Source organism: Phaethon aethereus (assembly GCF_964289735.1).
Source record: "Phaethon aethereus genome assembly, chromosome: Z".
In the NCBI taxonomy this organism is placed as follows: Eukaryota; Metazoa; Chordata; class Aves; order Phaethontiformes; family Phaethontidae; genus Phaethon; species Phaethon aethereus.
In genome coordinates this window covers 14,000,489-14,023,115 of record NC_138577.1, presented here as the reverse complement: position 1 = coordinate 14,023,115, position 22,627 = coordinate 14,000,489, and the positions used below count along the sequence as shown (strand labels likewise).

General features: G+C 45.8%; 2 protein-coding genes across 2 annotated transcripts in view; one reads left to right on the top strand and one right to left on the bottom strand.

Moving 5' to 3' along the window:
• Positions 1-2,438: 2,438 nt before the first annotated feature.
• RXFP3 (relaxin family peptide receptor 3) lies at positions 2,439-3,776 on the bottom strand (the record flags this gene model as incomplete). Its single annotated transcript, XM_082012929.1, has 1 exon — positions 2,439-3,776. The coding sequence occupies one exon, from the start codon at positions 3,774-3,776 to the stop codon at positions 2,439-2,441; it is 1,338 nt and encodes a 445-aa protein (XP_081869055.1).
• Positions 3,777-12,330: 8,554 nt separating this feature from the next.
• The window catches only part of ADAMTS12 (ADAM metallopeptidase with thrombospondin type 1 motif 12), a 191,484-nt gene continuing 181,187 nt past the window's right edge, over positions 12,331-22,627 (top strand). Inside the window, exons 1-2 of the mRNA XM_082013366.1 lie at positions 12,331-12,581; positions 17,408-17,769. Of these exons, the coding sequence (XP_081869492.1) occupies positions 12,455-12,581; positions 17,408-17,769 (489 nt within the window). The 5' untranslated portion in view covers positions 12,331-12,454. The remainder of the gene's footprint in view (positions 12,582-17,407; positions 17,770-22,627) is intronic.

Below are 22,627 nucleotides of genomic sequence, written 5' to 3'. Positions count from 1 at the left end.
GCTTCCTAGGCTGTAGCTGAAAGCTCTTCCCACTTATTTAGTGTTTCAAAAGGGAAGAGGAAGGAGCATAATCTGCACATGCATTGAAGGTGGAACAGAGGAAGCACATCTAGACATAGATGCAAAGGGATGGGGGGGAATAAGTTAATCTTAAGTTAAGTCCTAACTTAGTTGGCCTGGCACAGGGTGTTCTGTGTTGGGATGTAGAGCTGCCTCCCTTACTTAGGATACACACTGCGGCCAGTCCTGACTGAGAGATCCCCATGAAGCACAGAGATAAGTGCTACAGACAAGCAGATTTAGGCATGCTCAGGAGCAGACCTCTAGGCACAAAAACTTTTACTAGAAAAAACTTTAAGTACCTACAGACTTCAACTGACAGCCAAGTCACGATTTAGGAACTTAGGGGGGCACTTGTACAGTACTTTGATGCTCAAGTTCTTCTATGGATATACCTGATTTCTTCAGAGTCTTTGCATCTGTATAACCATGTCCACCAGCTGCCAGCTCACTTCTGCTGCTTGTCTCCAGGCACCTGTATCTTCCCAGTCAGCAAGTTCCCAAACCTCTTCTGCCTTGAAAAAGAGAGAACAAGAGCTTCTCCTTGCAAGTAGCAGAACCAGCTGCTTCCAGACCAAACCTGAATTTTACAACAGGAGTTACTGACATGTACAGTAAACCTAACAGAGTCTGCAAAGCATAATTGCCCCTAACAGCCCTGCAATTTTCTCTGGACAGAAATAGGAAGTTTGCTCCACATCAGTACTTAAGGGTGACAAAAAACCCTCTACAGAAATGCTTTTTTAGCAGAGTCGGGAAGATGTTTGAGTTAGGCTGCAGGGGAAGGGGCTGGAAATAGAGAGAGGTTTTGAATATTGTATTTATATATTCATCCCATATGCAATATTGGGGATTAATGAACTTGCATTTTGACAACAAAACCAGATCTGTTGCACTTCTAAAAGAAATTTTTTGACCTTTCAATTTAATTTTTTCCTCATAATTAAAAAAAAAAGTAAATATATAAACTTACCATAAAAAGTTTCACAGATTAAAATTACACTTTTTTCATGCCCTTAAAAGTTCATATCAGATCAACATCAAATTATTTCCCAGATGTTTCTCTGGAACACAGGCTGGGACAGGCATTGTCCCTGCCCTTCTCCAGGGCATGATAGCATTGAACTTCAGGCTCTAGGGCTGGTCACACCAGAGGAATTGAACTGGAGTTAATTGAAACACTGGCAAGTATCAGTGCAGACCCTTAGCAAACACTTTTGCAGAACAAAAACCTTTGTGCTTGGTTTTAGAAGTATCCCAGAGCAAGCAGCTTGAAGTGGCTATGATTCGTTTCTTTTTCCCCTTTTATTATTTACAGTTGTGCTGATTTCCTGGAGTGAAATACAAACAGTCTGAAGCACAGCAAGAACAAAGCCTGCAGCCTCAGTGCCTTGGGAGAGATGCCTGCCTTGCCGCACGTGTCTTGGGGCAGTGGGTTGGCCCCCCAGGCAGCCTGGAGAGAGGCTTGGCAACACGTTGTCGGGGGGCTCACACCCTCCCCTCCAAACCCAGGCAAAGCAACACCTCTCCGTCAAGCTGAGAGTCCAGTCCTTGGGTTTCTGCTTGGCTGTCTGGTTGCTCTGTGTCCTGGCAGCAGCAGAGGGGATGGGGGGAGCTGCAAAAGCAGTTCCTACACTGATCCATAGGGGAGCACAGTGCTCCTTGTCCCCTCTCTTTCCTGGCTCCCTAAGAGAGGGGAAAAGGGCCAAGCCTGAACAAGCAGGAGCCTTGTACCCACTTCTCCTGGCTGTTCCCATCAGGACAGGTACGAAATAGGACACAGGCTGCCCGATTCCTGTGCCCTCCCTGGAGCCCGGGGAGCAGTGACCACAGCCCAGCTGGCATCACGTACATCACCATGCAGCAGTGAGAAAGCAGCTCAGCTCCCTCCCCCTGCCACAAACACGCACAGGGGTGGGAGAGCTGCTGGCCCCTTGCTGTTTGCAGGTCCAGGCTGGGGGGACACAGCTGAGGCCTCCCAGCCTCGCTCCACCCCATCCAGCCCCTCTCCTTCTTATGGTGCCCTGAACATCCTGCAGCCTCCCTGGATGGAGTCCCATCACCCTCCCCAGTTCCTCTTCCCCAGAACAGGTACAAGCACTAAAAAGCATCTCATAGAGACACCCCAATCCCCAGTGCTCCACCACTGCCTCCTCCTCCTCCTCTTGTTCTCCAACCTGGGCAACATTTTCAAGATAGTAATTTCCATCAACAAGCTTCCAAGAGCAGACACAACCCCAAAAGAGCATCTCTCATACAGAAGCCCTCCTTTACCCATCCCTCCTCCACCCATTCCTTCTCCCCTTGTCTCTACCAGGCATTCAATATACCAGGGCCACATCTTGCACAGTCCCAACCCCCAGAGCCCCCTGCCCATCTCAGCAGCGCTGCTCCGTGGAGCTAGCAGGCAGCAGGTCATAGCGGCTGCTGTACATCACCACCCCAGGGGGATAGTAGGCCACCTCCGGCTGGACGGTTGCAGCAGGGGAAGAAGCAGCGACAGGGTGGACAGGCACCAAGGTGTGCAGGGCCTGCTCCTCCTGCTCGGGCTTGGTGGTGTCGGTGAAAGGGCGCATGGTGGTGAGGGAAGGTGAGGTGATCCTCCAGAGGAGGCTCTTCAGTGCCTTGCGAAACTCCCTACGCATGAGGCAGTAGAGGATGGGATTGAGGCAGCTGTTGGAGTGTGCCAGGCACACGCTGATGGGGAAAAGGTACACTTGGGAGAGGAAGTACTCGGTACTGAAGTGTACCACATTCAGTTTGATGAGGATGCCCCATGTTGTGAGTGCTTGGTTAGGCAGCCAGCACAAGAAGAAAGACAGCACCACGATGGACACTGACTTAGTCACTTTGGAGCGGCGCTTGGTACTGGGACCACTGCAGGTGCTGCCAACATGCTTGTCACTGATGAACCGTACTAGGAGCAAGTAGCAGAGGCTGATGATGACCAGTGGCACCACGAAGCCCAGCAGCACCTTCTGGATGTGGTACAGACCCAGCCAGAACTGAGCATTGCTGCCTCGGCCCTCGGGGAACTTGACAAGGCAGAGCACATCATCAAAGACGGTGGCAGTGGTGGAAAAAATGGCATGAGGCAGGGAAGCCAGGATAGCTGACAGCCAGATGAGTGCACAAAGCCACTTGGCAGAGCAGCAGCCACCCAGCGGGTGACCTCGCCGCTGATTCTTCAAGGCTGAAGTCACAGAGCGGTATCGAGCCACACTCATGGCAGTGAGAAAGAAGACACTGGCATACATATTCATGGCCGTCACATATGAGACAATCTTACACATCGCCTTGCCGAAGAGCCAGTTGAAGTCCAGCGCATTCTCCACTGCCCAGAAGGGCAAGGTCAGCACAAACTGGAAGTCAGTCACTGCCAGGCTGGTCACAAAGAGGTTGATGGAGGACTTTCTCCAACCTTGTTTGCTTTTCATCAGGTAGAGCACCAGCAGGTTGCCTACCAGCCCCAGGGCACACACCACAGAGTACACCAGGGAGATGACAATCCGCACCACGTCGGAGCTGTCCCCCTGCATCCCGTCGGATCGCTCCAGGTTGATGTTCTTAAAGAGCTGCAGGAAGGACACGTTGCTCCTGTTGCCCATCTGGGAGCCCTCCAGAAAACCCAGCGGCGCGTCCCAGGACTCCCAGTCCGCTCCTTCCTTCATGCCGGCGGCTGGCGAACAGGCACCGCGCTTGCAGGGCTCGCCCATCCCATGCCAGGGAGAGCGACGGGTCCGCGGGAGCCTTCTCCCAGACCCCCGATCCGGCGGCTGGCGGGCGGGCTGCAGGGGCGGCAGCGGGGGTCTCTCTAGCTCGGCGGGTGCGCGCAGCTGGCGCTGATCCCGCGCCACGCCGCGGTTATATCCGCGCCGGCGGGGCCGGGGCATGCGCGGTGCAGCGGCGGAGCTCTCCCGGGTGCTGAGCGCGGGCGGCCGCGCCCCCCGCCCCCTTTAAGCCCCCCCCGGTATTCCCGCCGGCTTCATCCCCGCTGCTCGCCTCCGCCCTGTTTCGCTTTCCCGGCCGGGAACCGTGCGTGTGAGCCAGCCGGGAGGCCCGCTTCCGTGCGCTGAGCTCGGGAAGGGCCCGACCCGAGGCGGTGCCCTCTCCCAAAAAGCGAGCCCAGCGGGTCAGCCCCGGGAGAGCACCCCCCGCCTGTGCCCGGGACGCGCCGGCGGCGTCGCACCCCTGCTCGGCTGCAGGGCGAGCCCGAAGCTGCGCCTGCCCGCCTGAGACACGTCGGCACCAACCCAGGACGCGCTGCCCCGTCCCCAAAATGCCCACACTCAGGACAGGCACCGACAAACACCCTTCCTGCGCTCGGGACGTCGGAAGGCGGTGGCTACCCCTCGTTTTAAAATGAACGGCACGGGCAAGGAAGCCGTGAAGTCCGGCTGCCGGCAGCGCGCAGCGCTCGGGCGGAGGCAGGAGCGGGCAGGACCCGCGGCGGGCAGAAGACGCCTTCCCGCGGGGCTTCGGGCAGCGCGCGCTCGCCCGCAGGGGGCCCAGGCGCGCCGGGCAGCGGCGGCGGCAGCAGCCGGCCCGCCCCGGCCGGGCCCCGCGCCAGAAACCCGCTTCCCCAGGGGGTTTGCAGCAGAAAGCGACCGGTGGGAATGGGAACGGAGGCTTTCCTTCTCCCGTCCTGCTTTTCAGTAAATCGAAGTAAGTGCACATTCTGAAAACGAAATAGATTCTAAACACGCCTAAACAAAGCACTGTGAATCAGCAGTCCGGGGAGATCAGGGAAAGATTTAACAAGTAAATAATTTCTCTGTAGTCTTTAAACTGATTTATTTTCTTGAAATTCATACAGTCACAGGATCATAGAACAGTTTGGGTTGGAAGGGACCGTTAAATGTCGCCTAGTGCAATACCCTGCAATAAGCAGGGACAGCTTCAACTAGATCAGGTTGCTCAGAGTCCTGTCCAACCTCACCTTGAACACTTCCAGGGATGGGTCATATATCACCTTTCTGGGCAACCTCTACCACTGTTTCACCACACTCATTGTGAAAAATTGCTTCCTTAAATCTAGTTTGAATCTACCCACTTTTAGTTTAAAACCATTACCCATTGTTCTATCACTACAGGCCCTGCTAAAAAGTCTGTCCCCACCTTTCTTCTAAGCTCCCTTCAAGTCCTGGCAGGCTGCAATAAGGTCTCCCCAGAGCCTTCTCTTCTACAGGCTGAACAACCCCAACTCTCTCAGCCTGTCCTCACAGCAGAGCTGTTCCATCCCTCTGATCATTGCTGTGGCCTCCTCTGGACCCGCTCCAACACGTCCATGTCTCTCCTGTGCTGAGGGCTCCAGAGCTGGATGCAGGACTCCAGGCGGGGTCTCAGCAGTGTGGAGTAGAGGGGCAGAATCCCCTCCCTCGACCTGCTGGCCATGCTGCTTGGATGCAGCCCAGCATACAGTTAGCCTTCTGGGCCTCGAGCGCACATTGCCAGGCCAAAGTCCTGCAAAAACGTTGTTGTGTGTACCATTATTGCCAGCAGGCCACTCATCACTTTGGTTTGTACCTACAGTGACCCTGTAAAAGAATCAGCCAGATCATGGGAGTGCTAAAGGGGAACAAGAGTAATTACAAGTTTTATACATAGTTGATATTGCATATAGTGACAGCACAACTTAACTGACACATTGTTAAATCACCTCCAAGAAAGCAGGGCTCCATCATGTGTAAGGGTTACTTGGGATGACAGATGCCATCACTCCGAACATGTGTTCCTCCTTCTTCATCCTAGCTTTATATACTGAGCATGACATTGTATGGTGCGGAACATCCCTTTGGCCAGCCGGGCCAGCTGTCCCGGCCATGCCTCCCCAGCTCCCCGTGCACCCCCCGCCTGCTCGCTGGCAGGGCAGAGCCTGAGGAGCTGGACAGGCCTTGACTCCTTAGAAACAACCCAAAACATCAGCACGTTATCAACATTTTCTTATCCCAAATTCAAAACACAGCCTCGTACTAGCTTCTATGAAGAAAATTAACTCTACCCCAGCTGAAACCAGAACAAAATGCCAAGTTTTAATCAGAGCCGCACCACTGCAGAGGTTCAGCAAATGGTACAGGAGGTGAATTGCCCCCCCAGCCCTCAGCAGCGCTGGCTGCCTTAGCACTGGTGTCAGCACTTATCCAAAATGAAGGTTAGTACAATATCTGAAATAAGCAACTTCTTGTTCAATTCCCCTCTCTACTTAGTCCTTCCACTATTGACTCACAAGGAAAAAGTCAGCTGTAATTGAGCCATGCAGAGACTATGACACATTCACTTCGTAAATCATTAGTGGGATGGACAGTGCAGAAGTGGTTTTTTTTTCCAGATTGAATTCTGCCCCACTCTGATCACATTGCTACCTCCACACCCATTTTTAAGTATTCCACTGGAAAAATTGCAGAAACCATGTCTTGCACAAAATAATTTGTTCTACCATTTGAATATTTCCCTGCTCAGCATATCTTGCTGATACGCTGCAGAGGCTGAACAGTAATAAAGATTCAGAAAGGTGAGGGAAATCATGTCTGAAGATGTATTGCTTTTTTTTGTTAGCCACCCAAAGAAAGCAACAGTGTGAACTGAGGTACCTCACAGGAACACTAGCAGTGGGTTTTGAACTCAGGGCTGCAAGTGTGAAATGCTTGTCCAGGCTTTCTGCTCATATCCTGACCACCAGACAAATTCCTTTTCAGTCTTGGGTGGTTTATCATTTTCTTTTGTCATTCTTCATCTCAGAGAAGAAGTTTTACAGGCAAGTAGGGGATCTTGCTATACCTAGACAGGTGATAGAAGATTCACTGAAAATTTCATGCCAATCAGAACATTTTCATAGCTGGAAAAATGTTTAAATAGTCATCAGCTATTTTCAAAAAGTATTGCAAAATTCATCAGATACATTACCTAGGGTTATTATTCTGGCAAATACTGTCTTCTATTTGTTCCTTATTTATTCCACCAATGCTGCCACAGGCTTGTTGCTAATATGTAACTTTCTGGAGCGTTCTCTTTATCAAAGTGCCAGTGTAATTGATGTTACTGACTCAATCTTTTTGAAAATTGTAATAAACTTGATGGGCACAGGCTTTTGGGATATATTCTGGTTGATAATGGGGAAAAAATTGCCAATTTGTTTACTTTGGAAATCTCAAACAGATACTGTAGAGTTTTGTAAGAGGCTTTTTGCGGTTTATATGGTACAATGTTAAAATAATCCATGGGGCTAAGGTTGCTAGTTTGCTTTCAGATAGCATCAATCTGTACAGTAAACTTAAAAATCTTGCACCAGTTCAGACCACCAACAGAAACTGCCCATTGATTCCGACTATATTGTACCAGAGATAAAAGTGTTCCTGCAGGTATTTCCCAAATAGCCTTTAAAAATGTTTCAGATAAATATGCCAAATAAACATTCGCTGAAAATGGTAACTTTCCTCCAATTTATGCTGAAGGATACCTGTCATTTTTCACTTGATTATTATTACCGTAGTGACTGTACCAGCTGTATGCTGTTCTGAAATGTTTTGGCAAGGGAGGTGGGGTTCTGTTTTCAATATGAAAGCCATTTTTGTAGATTAAAGCAGATTTTAAAAATATTGACTGTATCACTATTTTAAATAGAGAAACATGGGACTATTTCTTGGGACATCTTTGTAGCAGCAAAGGATTTTTTTATCTTTTTGTGTTTGACATACTGAAGCAAAGAGTGGTAATAATAAAAGCTCTTGAACAGATTTCATTAAAATGAGTTAATAGTATGTGTTACTTAAATGGGCTTTAGTATTATACTTAAATGTTGCATTCTTGCCATAGAATTCTGGTTTATGAATAAATCTTTTTATGGCATTTTCTTCTCATTAAAACAAAATTCTGGAGCAGGAGAAGAAAAAGGAAATAGCAAAAGAGGGACATTTCATATTCGTTTATTTTCTCAGTTCTAATTTCTGGAACATGTATGGTCTCCCTTCGGCTTTTTATGAGCTCAGGGCTACAATCTCATGTGTTTGACTATACTCAGACAATAACTGTTAAGAGTTACATTTTGAACTGGATTTTAAAACTCTACTTTCTCCACCCTGTGAGTGAAAGTTTGGTGTGACTTGGTGTCTATCCACCACAGGAAAATTTTGATGGCAATTCTTTTCTTAAAAGTGTAGAATGAAATTGATACAGGTTTTCATTACAAAATTTCAGTTAGATAACACAATAAGCATACTCAGATAACACAATGATCACGCAACCATTGTTACGCTTCATAGACCACAGACATATTCTCCAGAAAGTATTACTTGAATACAGATATAAATTTTAATTTAAAAAATGTACTTCAATCATGTTCACATGCTCTCCTCATTTGCCTTCTAGGTAGATCACTGAGAACATATTTTCCTGGCATTAATTTTTTTAAAAAGTTAATTTCAAAGTCACCTGTTGCTCCAGAAACATGCTTTAAAACTGTTAGTATGGATAGTAAGACCAAATGAGCTTTTAAATTCACATAGTCCAAGCATGAAATTATAACTTTGTAAATTAGTGCACCAATTACAAGTAACAATCCATGTTTCAACACTGATCAGGAATCTGAATGTAAGAATCCCCCAAAATTTCATGTATTAGAATCACTGACTACTTTAGAGTTTGCTTCCGTTATTTGAATCTGCCCACAGACATACCATAAATGGAATATCAGCAAATATTTTTTTGCATGAGTAACTTATGAAATTCCAAAAATCTTTAAAGACTATAGTTGAAACAGAAGTTCAAAGATCCAATAGTGTCTCTGATTCAATTACCAATAGTTAGCTGTGTTAACAGGCCAAATCTCTAAATGAGAAAGAGGGAATAAGACTTTTAAAAATAAGTACTCTCAAACTTCCATCTAAATCTGCCTCAGAAAAAAAATCAGTGTATGAACAACAATTACTGAGCAAATTCCACAGAGCCTTTGGGATTCAGTCATTGTCTTTCAGTTCATCACTCAGTACCTTTAACATGGCCCACCATATCATGTGTGATTCATCTTAACGTTTCTAGTCCAAGCAAATTGTTAAGTTGCCTGCATAGTTAATTGACAGTCAGGTCCAGACCATGTTTCACCTTGCATGTGACAGAAAGGGATGTGTTATCCTCCACAGGTATCTTCTCTCCCTACTGACTGGAGGAGCAGACAAGCAAGCATATATTAGATGCCTTTTAGATCTTTAAACTTTGGGCAGGGGAATGTCATTCCCAGTGAAGCAAAATTTCCTGTCTGTCTTCAGCTGGGCTTCATTTTTTAGCAACTCCTCAACATCAAATCATATAATTTATGTTGCACTTCCTCACTGCTCATAACCTCTGCTTTTCTGTCTCTCTGTACACATTTACACAAACATATAAATTTCCATACACACATTTCTTTTACTTCTGGCCTGCAGGCCTTCTTAAACTTAAAAGAACCTAGGTATTGATTGTGCCTGGATCAATCCAGGCTTGATTGTGTCTCTTGATCACGTATCTTGCTTTTTTTCTGACCTCCTTTTAATAACTGTACAGGCTTTTCTGTATGGAGCTGGGGTTACTGAACTGCTGTCACATGAACACAGCTGATGTGGTGTAGTATTCTTTTTATAACTGAGGTTGTGTTATCAAAGAAAAAAAATGCCCTTACATTCACAAAAGTCTCCAAAACCTCAGGTTATATCTCTTTCAGAACAGGAAACCACTAATTAATTCCTTATCATTAGATTTTTTAAATTCTCTGTGAGTGACCAAAGAGATTAATATATAGGCATCTTATTTTAATAGCTCCCAAATGCTCTCCTAAATCAGGTCTGTACCGGGAAGACAGTGCTATAAATTCTGTTCACTTAATATTTGGCTTCAGTATGTCCTCACAGCAGGAAAATGCTTTCTGCTTGTGCCATTGCTTCACATTTTAACTGTATGTGACTGTGTCAGCTACAGCCACATCACCCCTTAATAGCAGGAATCCTATTGTCCCACAGAGTATTTTCTGACGCTACACCCAGTGAATCATTTCTTCTGTGTATGTGCACGCTGGCACAAAGCCCAGGGAACTATAGATGTTTCGGATCAGATTCCCACAGTTCTCCTTCTCCATTCTGTATGACTTTTGCATCTACAATTTTTTGTCATTTAAAAAAACCCCAAATCAAAACAAAACACCCACATTCCCACAAACCCTCTTGAGGTCCTAAAGCTTTTATTTCTCCATCATTTCCTGGTTTTTTTCTCTCTCGTGATGCTGTCTGGAGAAGATACAATAGTGAGGAAAACAGGCAGGAGTAACAGGTTGAGAGTTAGTCCAGAATGAGAAACTCTGTAGTCTCAGGAAAGGGCAGAAGGAAAAACATCTCATGCTTGGAGAGAATTACAGGCAACGGGAGTTAAGAATTAACTTTTCCTACTGAGGAAGACGTCAAGACAGAATCCTGCAGGAAAGACCAGTTGCCTCACATTGGACACAGTGAACACCTACCCAAAAAAGATGACTGGAAGCTGAAGCAAATAGTTACATGCCTCTCACAGAATGGCTGTTTTTCTGATTGCCTGCAAAAAGTTTGTTAAACCAGTACTTCGTAAACATAGGCCCATCCCTTGAACTTTCACCCCTTCTTTCCAATGGAGCATTGGAAACCTAGTCTGTTCCACAACTTTTACAGTTCTTCTCCTTTTTATTCCATTTACTGTAGGTACTTCCTTATTCTCCCATTTAATTATTTTAAAATATTCACAGCAAATTATGTAGCTTGTTCTATGCAACAACTGTCATGTGTTTTTAAAATGTTAAGTATTACAGATATTATATCAATTTCAGGTCACACTTAGCTTTAAATCAATTTCAGGGAAATACTGATAAAGACCTAAGCAGGTTGCAGCATCCAATGTCACAGAGAAGTCCAGCCCCCACTATGTGACTACAATTAGGATTTCAAAGAGTTCTAATGGCAAGCACACCAGGAAACGTCGCAAGATAAGATTATTCATATGTGGAATATATAGATGGCTATATTAAAATAAATACCTTGCACTGTACAAATATTCTCTTGGCAAGTGTTGCTGGATGTCAAAAATTCATCCTCCTTCTGCATAATCTGTGTCATTCCATTAGCTAGAAGACAGCACATTATGAATCAAGTGTCACTCTTTTATAAGTATGTCCTGTTTCCAGAGTTATCATGTCTCAAACTTGGAAGAAGCCACATTTCTACCGGATTTAGAAATCCTTGGAGTTTCAACTCTTTCTTGCATTTTCGTTCTGTGGAGTTTGAGGTTCAGAGTTCTCGCACTTAAACCAGCTGAACTGCGACAGGCATTCGCCTTTGGGAAAATCTGAGCAGAGGGACAAGCGTCATTAAGCATAGCTTTGCCACGAAACTACTAGTATGATCTCAAAGGTCTTTCCTAACCTTACTTATTCTACAATTCTATGATTCCAAGGCACACGCGGTAGAGTCCTTTTAAGCAGAGGGTCCTGAGCCGGAGCAGGAACTCGGCCCAGCTCTCAAGGACAGGATGGCGCCCCAGCCGCACCCTGGGCACCCGCCTGTGCTACCCGAGGAGCTGCGGCCGCGCCGCAATGGCGGCAAAGGGCACCTGAGGGGATGCCTGGTGGAAAGCACGTGGCACACACGTAGAAACTCGGGCGCCAAGGCAACGAGAACCCCCCCCTGCAAGGGGAGGACACCCGGGAGTCACCCCAACGTGGCAGCACGCCCTTAAAACACCGAAAGGGCCACAAGCGCCCGGGGGTGACAACCGGAGAGCCGGAGGCCCCGGCCGGGCTCCGAGGGCCCTCGGGCGCGGCGAGGCCCCACCGGCCCTTGCCGCTGCCGGCGGGAAAGTGGCGGAAAACACGCTGAAGGCTCGCGTGCTTCGACCACTGTCGCCACAAGCCGGGGGGAAAACCTCTGGCTGGGCGGGTGCGGGGCGGCGAGGCCGCGGCGGGCTCCTTCGCCGGCCCCACACCGCGGGTCTCCCCTGAAAGGCCGGGCCGGGAGGCTGCCTTGTGCGGGACGGCCCTCCCCGAGCGCTGCCGGGTCTAACGCCCCACCTTTGCCGCTCAGGAGGGCGGAGTGGGGGGCGGCAGCCCCCGCCGGCGGCCTCTCCTCCCCTCCCCTCGCCGCTGGCCCGGCCCGGTTCGCTCCGGCGCGTTAACCCCGGCGGCTCCGAGGCGGGGGCTCCCGGGAGCGGCTCCCGCCCCACAGCACTGTTTCCTTCGCCGGCAGAAACCAGACACCAGGCCAGCCCCGCGCAGCCCTTGTGGGGAGCGGCGCCTGTGTCCGGGCGGCGCCGGGAGGCCGCTCCGCCGCTGCCCCGTCGTCCGGCCATGCCGCAGCCCGGCTAGGCGTCGGCGGTCGCGGCGCCCCGCTCGGCGCTCCCCGCCCGCACCATGCCATGTGTCCCGCGGAGCCGGGCGGCACACGTCTCCTTCTGGCTCCTCGTCCTTCACGTCCAAGCGCCCTGCCTGGGCAGGGCCCCGCCGGCCGGCAGCTCGCTCTTCCCCGACGGGAGGCAAGGTCAGTGGCGCCGGGCGCGTTGCGGTGCGGGGGGTTCGCTCGGGCTCGGCGTAGGGGAGAGCGGGTCCTCGCCGCCGCCGCGCTTCCAGCCGGTCGAGTCGCTGCTTCTTGGCGGCTCTCGGGCAGGAGAGGCGGCGAGCCTCGTTGTTTCGGCCCCCCGCCGTCCCTGGCTCGGTGGGAGCCTCCTGCGGCTGGCCGCGCCCGGCTCGCGCAGCTGTGCGGCGAGAGCGGGCAGCTCTGGCGGCGCCTCCCTGCTGCGTTGTGGAAAGCATGGGGTTGCACCGTGTGGGTGAAGGTATTGCTCAGTCCTGCTTTTTGCTCATCTTCCTCCTGCAGAGGCACCTCTCTAAATGCCAGAGTCGTTTTGTACCGCTAAACTGCAAAAGTTTGTTGCCCTGATTGTTGTTACCTTTTTAAAGAAACGGTCACTTCTGTACTGCAGCAGCGCAAAGTACAGAAGGATCGGTGTTACCAGCGGTGTATAAAACCTTACAGTGAGGATGGAAAGTTAAAAGCGAGACTTCATCTGCTGGAGGAGGCTGCTCACCCAGGTGTATTAGCTTCCGTCCCCCGGTTGGTACTGGTTGCACACCCTTCTGGGAAGTGTATGCAACTCAGGAATTTCATCCTGTTGCCTGTTTAAGGAAAAACAGAGAAGCAGCTCCCAAGAGAGTAAAACGATGATTAGGTGGAAGACTCTGCCTCGTGGTAGAAGACCCAAAAGTGTAGGAGGAAATTTTGCTTCCGGAAAACCCTTCTGATGTAGTCGACAGCAGTGGTGCTGTCAGGGGGAGAGCTTGAACACAGAGGAGGAAATCCTCTGTGCCCTTCAGCGATCACAGAAAGGAAAAATGGTTAAGCAAGCTGCCCAAAAAGTGAACAATTACCCTGAAGTTAGTTCCAGATGGATTAATTTAAAGCAAATGCAAACAATAATTGCATTTCTGTGACTCTGCATGGGATGGCTGTTTTAGCACGTAGTAGCTGTTTAATTGTCAGGCATTTGGAAATAAATGTAGAATTAATTCAACTTTCGAGGCATAAAAAACTTAGTCTTTTCCAAGAGTTTTGCGAATAGCTTTGTGTAAAGGGACAGTTCAAAATTTGGCTAATTTTTGCAAAGGAAGATTGAATGCAGTGCTAAAAGTGAACGACTAAAACTTGTATCTCTAAAAACGTGTAACTAAAACTAAAACTATAACTAAAACTTGTATAGCTGGAGTGGCTGTTAAGTGTTGTGCTCCCTCCACATCCACGATGAGTGTGGCAGATGGGACAGATAAGGGTGCCCTTGCTTATGTTGAAGCCCTGATCCCTGCCACGGGGCTTTGGGGCTCAGGGTGTTTCCTGGGTACAGAGCCTTTCTTTGCTGGGGATATGCTTCCTCCAGAGATGAGCAGCACTATTTCCTATCCCAAAGAATTGTTTGAAAAGAAGCCAGAGAGTCTGAGAGGCAGATGTAGACACACTACAAAGATGAAGATGAAACAATGGCAAATGATGATGTGTCACATTTTAAAGGAATTTTGTCAGAAAACATGTTATCCATCTAAAAGAAATTGTGTTTTTCCTTTCATATGTGACAGAACCATTTACATTTCTCTCCTAGTTTATCCTAGTTTCTTATCCTAGTTTATTCCCTTTGTGTACAGGCGTTTTCAATAGAGGCAGTTCTCTGCCATGTGTGGTGAGTTTGAATCCACAGAGGAGCAGAACAGACAGCAGTGGTTTTGAATACTGTCAGATGTTTTCAATGATGCAGAATTAGGAGGGCCTGCAGGGAAGGTTTCTCCAACAACTTAAAAAATTCTTAGACTTGTCAAACAAGCATGAAGGGCCTCAACCTTGCTCATCCCATGTGCCCAGGAGGGCCTGTGCAAACATCATGTTTGCAAGGCAAAAGTACCAACTTGAACGTGTCCTGCTCAGTGTGATGTCTTGGTCTTGTTCATGGCACTGATGCAAGCCAGCATGATCAGGCTGCAGTTGTGTAAAGTTAGAGCACTCTCTGGAGCTACAGAAGCCAAGCAGTTTTCCCTTTCCTGGCCTATAAATCCTGAGCAGAGCCACTTGGCAGGCAGGTCTTCCCTGGAGTGGAGAGTATTGTAGGTGGTCAAGGAGAAGGATGCTGTGATGTGCCAGCTCCAAGGCACTGGGAAGGATTCCCTCTGTTTAATGTTTGGCTGGCACTAAGTTTCTATGGGAACCTGTGGTGTTTTAGTATGAATTAATTATTACTTTAGGAAAATTGAAGCAGTTGATGTTGAAGAATACAACCCTTATTCTTGTGCAATGTGGATTGCATGTATTTTTACTATTTATTGCCTCTGCCTTCTAGTTGAGTGTTACTCTTTCCCAAAAGGGCAAAAAGGTGTCACCAAAATTGTGCCTCCTGTCTTTGTTTTAGGCTCTTCTCCAGCTAGCAAGGTCAAGCAGTATGTTAGGCTTAACGTGGAACTCAGTAAATTGTTCTGTTATTGATAGGATTGCCTTTGCTAATTTCTACCCAACAGACTAGACAAAACTGATAATGATTACTTGCAGAACTTATCTTTAGCCTCATCTTGTTAAACTTTGTTGTGTTGTAATCTTACTCCCTCTGGTCTTTTGGAAACTTTTAAATAATTAATTTCTGCAGTTATATTACAGTATATTATTATTGCAGCATAAATCCCCTCTCCAGTGACTAGTGTTCAGAAATGAGTATTTAAGGAGTGGGTGGAAGAAGTTAAGACTTCTTTGCTTTGATAATCCTGTTGACACCAGATGCTTAGGCATTATTTTCCCTTTTACTGATGGTGATGTCTAATTTGCCTTAATCTCTACACACTAATTACTGTAGTCATGAAATAAAAAACTTCCTTGAGTAGTTTGAAGTCCAAAACCGCAAGTCTTTGTCTTGCATGGAGCTTAACAGTTAAGCCACAACAAATTAAGCTCAAGACATCAAGCAGAGGCAGATTGAACAGTGACAGCAAATGAGGAAGTTTTCCTTCAGGCATTTAATTTGATTATTTCAGGAGTTGTGCTGAAAACTAGAGAAATGGGGTCCTGGTCTTGGTAACCTATCTTTGCTAGCACAATATGGGATGTGAGACTTCCCAGAAATCTTGCAATTCAGTTTACACAGGTAAGCCATATTTTGGACACTCTTCCCCCTGCCCATTTCTTTGCTTCACTCTGGAGTGTGAGGAAGGGGGAACCTTGGTGTAACTTCAGCTGCTAAATTGTCAGGCAGCTGGCACCTTTTATTCTATTTACAGGCTGTGTAAACTGCAGGCATGAAGGTGCGGACCGAGTTCTCGATGTCTCAGTCTCCTCTGTGCTCATATGAGCAAGGGCAGGAGATGTCTCTCAGAACTTGTGGTAGGTGTTAGTCTCGGTGTTGTCAAGACCTCTCACTGTGGAGGTCTAAAAGCCCACTACTGTGGCTCGTCCTGCAAAGGCACAAAGTCATTGTGCGGTGGTGGTAAGTCTTGTGTACAAAGAAATCTTTTGTGTGTGAGACTAAGCTTGCTTCTGAAATGAAGATGCTGCGGAGACAAGGACGGATTTCTTATATAGTTTTGTTTATGTGCTGGGAAGTGGGGCTTTTGTGTGTGTTGTTTTGAGTTTTCTTGAATTGGGAGTATTTCAGTGCATGTGTCTCAGGGGTCCATGGCCTGAGGAAACACAAGCAGCCACATCTCATACTGCAGCTGATGAGGACAAAGGAGGTATGTTCCTTCCCATAGGGGATGAAGCCAGACAGCTGACTGCCTGGGCATGATTTATCCTGTGTGGCTTTGAAGGTGCAGGCAGTGGAGAGAATTGTCTCTAGAAGGACTTCTGCCAGTCCTAGGCAGAAGCAAATTGTTCTGGAAGTACCTGGAGCAGGCTAATTGCTTTGTTAACCAGCTTAATTAATGAATGAGGTGTAATCACTTCATGTATAAGTGTCTGGGACTTGGGGAATGAAGAACAGCCCTGGGGAAAGAGGAACTAGAGTGACATGTATCCTCACAATTTCTTTTCGATGAAGTGTGTTCAGACTGTGATTTCTTGGGCTAAAGTCAAGTATGCCAGCAGAAGATCTGGCCCTTAGGGTATGAGTTCTGAGGGACTAGTATTTTACATGGATTTATGTTATTTGCTTGGGGCTTTTGAGTTTTACATTAATTAAAAAAAAAAATATGAACAGGTGTTGTTTGTTCTGTATCATAGCAGGAGACAGGAATGCCAGTAACGCTTTCTTCCCCTGTGAGATCCTGACAAGTGCTAAGGTGTCCAATTTTACCATGGTTGGAACCCGTTATAAAAAAGGGCATGGTTACTTCATTCCCCTTCAAACCCTTCTCTAAAATTCCCTCCTCTGCTGCAACATCTGCTAAAGCTGATGCTACTGACACGCTATTGCTACAGCCTATTAAGCCCATTAGTAGTGTTCTCTTCACCCATGTGTATTTGTAAGGCTCTGTCTCCTACTTCAGGTGGTAAGCTTTCTGGATGTGTGAGGGTGATCTCCTTGATCATGTGCTGGGGACCTAGGACAGAGAGGATTCCTAGCTCTTGTAGGATTGGGAAGGGTGGTGTGTGTGACAGTCAATCCTTCATGTAAATGGTGACAAAATATTTGAAAAGAAGAATGTTTAGCTTCTAAATTGGGTGTTACAATGAGTATAAAGCCCCAAATGGGGTTGTATTGCATGATGGTCTGTGCACGGCCTCCCTTTGTGTTGGTAGGTGGTGAATTGCTGTCAGTTTTGAGTTTCCCTTTAAATCATGTGAGATCTGAACAGGCTAGCACTCACCCTAGTTTTGCTTCTTTTTTTTTCCCTTCCTCTCAGAGCAATTTATCAAGACATTGCCAGAATACCACGTGGTTGATCCAGCAAGAGTAGATGCAAGTGGGCATTTTCTTTCTTTTAATTTACACCATCATGTCTCAAACATGAGGAGGAAGAGAGATCTCAGCAAAAAGGAAAATGTGGTATATTACAAAATTAACCATGAGGAGAAGGATCTGTTTTTTAATTTGACTGTCGACGTGGGATTTCTTTCCCATAACTATGTAGTAGAAAGGAGACGTGGCAACCACACTAGTGCGAAGATTGCAACTCGCTTGGAAGTTCCTTGCCACTTCATTGGCACAGTGTTGCAGCCGGGTTCCGGGAGTGGGACAGCAGCGATCAGCACTTGCAATGGCCTGGTAAGTGATGTGACCTTTACTGGGGTTCTGGGCTAATTTTGGTGTTATTAGAACTAAGCTAGATCATTGGTATCTAAGTATATCTGGTAAGAAATTGGATGAGCCAATCTTACACCCTATTCACAAAATGCTCTGAAAGAAGCTTTTTACTACTGTGGATATAATTTGGATTTTTGCAAGAGAGCATGAGAAGGTCAAAAGTTGATGCTGAGGCCCTTTGGAGTTTACTTTTCACTAGTGTGTTGTTATTTTTCTGGTTGTCAGGACTGCACATCTCTATCATTCATCTGGCTTGAAGCCATCTAAATATCCAGTCACTGCTTTGCTTGCTTTTGAGTAACAAGTGATAGGATGGAAGGAAATGGCCTCAAGTTGCACCAGGGGAGGTTTAGATTGGGTATTAGGAAAAATTTCATCACTGGAAGTGTTGTCAAGCATGGGCACAGGCAGCTCAGGAAAGTGATTGAGTCACCATCCCTGGAGGTATTTAAAAGAGGTGTAGATGTGGTGCTTAGGGACATGGTTTAGTGGTGGACTTGGCAGTGTTAGGTTAACAATTGGACTCAATGATCTTAAAGGTCTTTTCCAGCCTAAATGATTCTGTGATTCGATGATTCCATTAGTTGTTGCAGTGCCTTAGCTATGCATCTGGATGTGAGCTTCTGTTTTAGTTTCCTCTAAAAGGAATGTTGCTCGGGTGCACTGAAACTGTTCTGCAAATCAAACCAAGTGATGGTAGGCTGGGAAAATTGGGAGATTTGTTTCAAAAATGCACTGCAACTTCAGAAATAAATAGTAAGGTAGATGCAACTTTAGACAGAGCTTTAAATTCAAATGTGAATGACCTCTAGGCATCCCTCATTCCAAAGAGCAGTTTTAAGGCTGGAGCTTGAAGTTTTACATTTGTCAATAGCCTGTGGTTCAAATTGAGACAAGGAGGTGGAAATCTTACTTTTGCTGTGCTTTTTTTTTTCAACAGTACCATAGCTTAGGTTCCACCTTATCCTCTAGAACTAGAAACCTATCTTGTCAGGGAGGGGAAGAGACAAACTGCCTGAATGTGAAGGAGATGCTGCAGGGAGCTGTGTAAAATGGCACATACAATCTGTGAGAGCCAAAACACAAAGAGTTTGTGGAGTGTGCAGGCAGAGGTGATGAAGTGCGTACAACGTGTGTGTGCTCTAGAACTTTGATCCTTGAGTGGCAAATGATTTGAAAGTGCATAGAGCAGAGCACTGATGCCTTTTGGCCAACGCATCTCAGCCTGCAACAGGCTGCTGTTTCAGTCTTGAGCCTGAGATCAACACCAAAGTGGGTGTCTGTAAAGTACATACTTTCACTGCCAGCCTGTCAATATCGGAAGTATGTTCCTTGCTCTTGAGAAGTATGAAGCTTTCAGAAGCTTTGGAAAATCAGTGGGTTGCAGAAGTGTCCTGGCAATGTAAGAGAAGTAACATGAAGACCGCTCTGATGTAGATGAAATGGGAAACTTTGGAATCTTACACAAGTGCTGATAACAGTTTTGGCATGTTGCCTGGAGAAACAGATCATTGCTTGGGGTTAGAAGCTTCAGTCCCACAGGCATGAAGATCAGGGATTTTCTAAGTAGTTTTTCTAGTGGGGACCAATTTATGAAAACTTCCCTGAAACACGTTGCATTCTTACAGGGCCAGTAAGGAGAAGGAGATACGGTGATACAAATAGTTCCTTTGGTTGGTTTGTCTTGTGCTTCACCAGAATGTCTCTCATTAGCATGAGAACTTGAAAATGAGGTGCTAGGTCTTCATTCTGCCTTCTGCAGTATTTAGTCTGCAACAAGTATTACAAAAACCCCCCTGAAATTACATTTTAAATTCAGCTTGTTAATATCCTTCGAAGTGATCCTTTCATTTGGGTTACAAACTTCTTGAGGCTTACTTTGATTTGGAGGTTTGTGAAACAATGCTTGCTAAATACAGGCTTGGGCATTCTTTCTTTTTGACAAAACACTGTATCAGAAAAAATACTGTCATGCCCCTACCCCTCCCCAAACTGAAACATTGAAAATATAGAGTCATGAATTAACTCAGCTTGAAAGCAACCTTGGGGGAAAAACATGATGGTTTTGATGCAGTGATTTTTGAAGTCCAGAGGTCACTGCTCTGAAGAAACTGCAGTAAGAGTTGGGTTTAAATCTCTTAATTCCTCTGAGTGCCATAAGCTGGGGAAGGGTGGTTTAGCTTCCCTTTCCCCTGAAAGTTTTCCAAAAGATCCAGTGTCATATGAAAACATTAATTAATTAATTAATTAATAGTTTTACCAGCATTGAGAAATGCAGTCTGGTTCTCAGGATAAAAACCTGACATTTCTAAAACTGTCTGTGGTGGTCTGCTGCTTCCTGAGCTAGTGGTAAATTATTTTTGTCCTGGAGATCCTCAGTTTTTTGCTCTTCAGCACCATGTCTATTTCTGCAATTTTTTTTTTTTTTTAAAAATTTTATTCCTGGGTTGCGTTGTGTTTCTCCATTGTAAAGATTTTTTCTGTTTATTCTTATGAGGGAGGGAAGGAGAACTGAGAATAGGTAAACTCCATGGAAGTAGAGCAAATTATATGAGATACTAAAAACATATCCCATAAGGAGAAATTGTAAACTTACTGTAGGAGATTAATTCTAAACTACTTGATAAAAGAGTTTTATGAAATAATAAACTGCATAGGACAAGTTGATAAGGATCCTTGGGCCTGAGGTGGGAAGAAGAGGAAGATAGCAACAGTGCAATTGAAAGGTGCCACCTTCCCATAAAATGCTTTGGCAGCGGTAGCTGCTGCATGGGTGCTCACCTGTGACAGCCTGGGTCAGGACCGCACTCTGAGTGTGTGCTTTGGAAAATGGATCCACATAGAACGTAGCTCCTCAGCTAACCACCGTGATCCAGCAGAGTGCTGATGTGCTCAAGCCTAATAACCCGAGAGCTGGTAAGAACCAGTATCTTAGCCTTCAAATATGGGCAACAGGAGTATTAGTGATGTTCCTTTCCTGATGCCGTTTTGGTTTGACAGCTTGGGTACGTTGTAAAATGGTAGACATACTGTGCCTCTTTTTTAATAAGCTAAATGAGGCACCATTTTACTGTGGTGATAAGTGACAGCAAAGTTTGTGATCCCTAAACTGCTAATTTTTGTCTTCCTTAATGATAGGAGCTGGTAAAAAAATTTATAATGCTGGCAAATACTGATTTGATTAAATAAATATGTTTTATTGGAATATTCCTTTTGTTGACATTTTTAGTGGAAAATGGTTGAAATGTTATCTTGTAGTTTTGTCCAAATGAATTGCTTAAGAATGTCATCTTTTGCAACACTGCCCACCCTCACATCTGGGAAAAAAAAAAAAAAAAATTGGCGTGAAGTGGGGCAAAATAAAATCCTAATAATGCCTGTGGGAAGGGAATCTTAGTTTCAGTCCTCTTTCTGGAATGACTTCCGCTCATGTGAAGTCTATTTGGTTAATATTTGAAAGTTCCTAGATTTCCAGCATAATAGCGGTGTATAAGAACAAACCAAAGATGTGTGGTGTGGATTTGTTCTGTCATAAAGATCTCTCAGACGCAGCACTGAAAGTATAGAAAACCTAGAAATGGATTTTCATCTCCCCTGTGTTTTCACTTTGAAATACATTAGTGCTTCCTTTGGCATAGGTGGGCATTGCTCATGTAGCAAACATGTAACTCTCACTATTTGTTTTATTTATGACACTCTTCAGAATCAAATTTCTTCTGCATAAATCAAGTGGATGGTGCTGAGAAGATGTGGTTTTCAGGGGGGCATCTGTCTGACTAAATCATATTGACAAATGATTGAAAAAGAAATATGACACTTTCAAAATATGAGAAACAGCTTTTTGCCATCAGTGCTTTTCCGGGTTGACAGTATGTTGCTTTTTCAGCTACGATGTTGACATACTTAGGAATTGCATCATTTGGTTAGTTGTTTTGAAAAAAGTATGCTGTTGTCTTACAAATTTCATTTTTCTATGTATTTATATGTTCCCAAAATGGCCTGTAAGGGGAGTAACAGAGTGACAGATTTGAGATACAAGAATTGGCGGGACAGTCATTGAATTACATTGTTCTTTTTTAAAATAGAAATATGTCTCTAATTTCAGAAATATATTTGGAAACAAATGACTAAGTTCATAAAAGGATTTGTGGAGAACTGGACAAGAGGGTAGAGGACAAACTAACAGAGGTCTGGAAGAACTAAGTTGAAATTTCCAAATCCATTTTTTTCTAACACCTTATGATGTCCTTGTTTCCCTTTCATGCTAAATAGGTCATGACCTTCTTAATATGTTGAAAAACATGATGTTGTAAGCTCTGTCTCTTGTTCTCTGGGTCAGTTGTCTAGTTAAGCCTTTTGCCCCACTGGATCTTGTAGAATAATGCATGAGACTGCATTAACATGGGAAGAGTGAGGCAGACCTTGCTGTTTATTTTGGGTCACCGTTGGAGGAGGAAACCCCAGAGAGGAAGTCACTACTGGAACACCAGAAATGTGTCAAACTGTGGCACTTGGGAAGAAAGCAGACATGAAATTTCTTAGCTAAATTCCAAGGGGAAGTAAAGAGAGAAAATAGTGTTGTTTTTTGTCTCTTTCAGTGGAAATAATATTTGGATTTTTCTTGGAAGGCTAATTTAGGGCACACTTTTAATAATGCTTTATGTTTCCACAGTGCCTTTCTGCAGAAGGTTAAAATGAACTTTTCCAAATACCAGTGCCCTAATTCTTAGTTGTGTGTTAGTCTTAAGATCCCGTGTGTCGCAGCAGTGATGTCAGCCTGTCCCCTCAGCAGGGCTGGGAGGGAGCCCTGTGAAGTTGA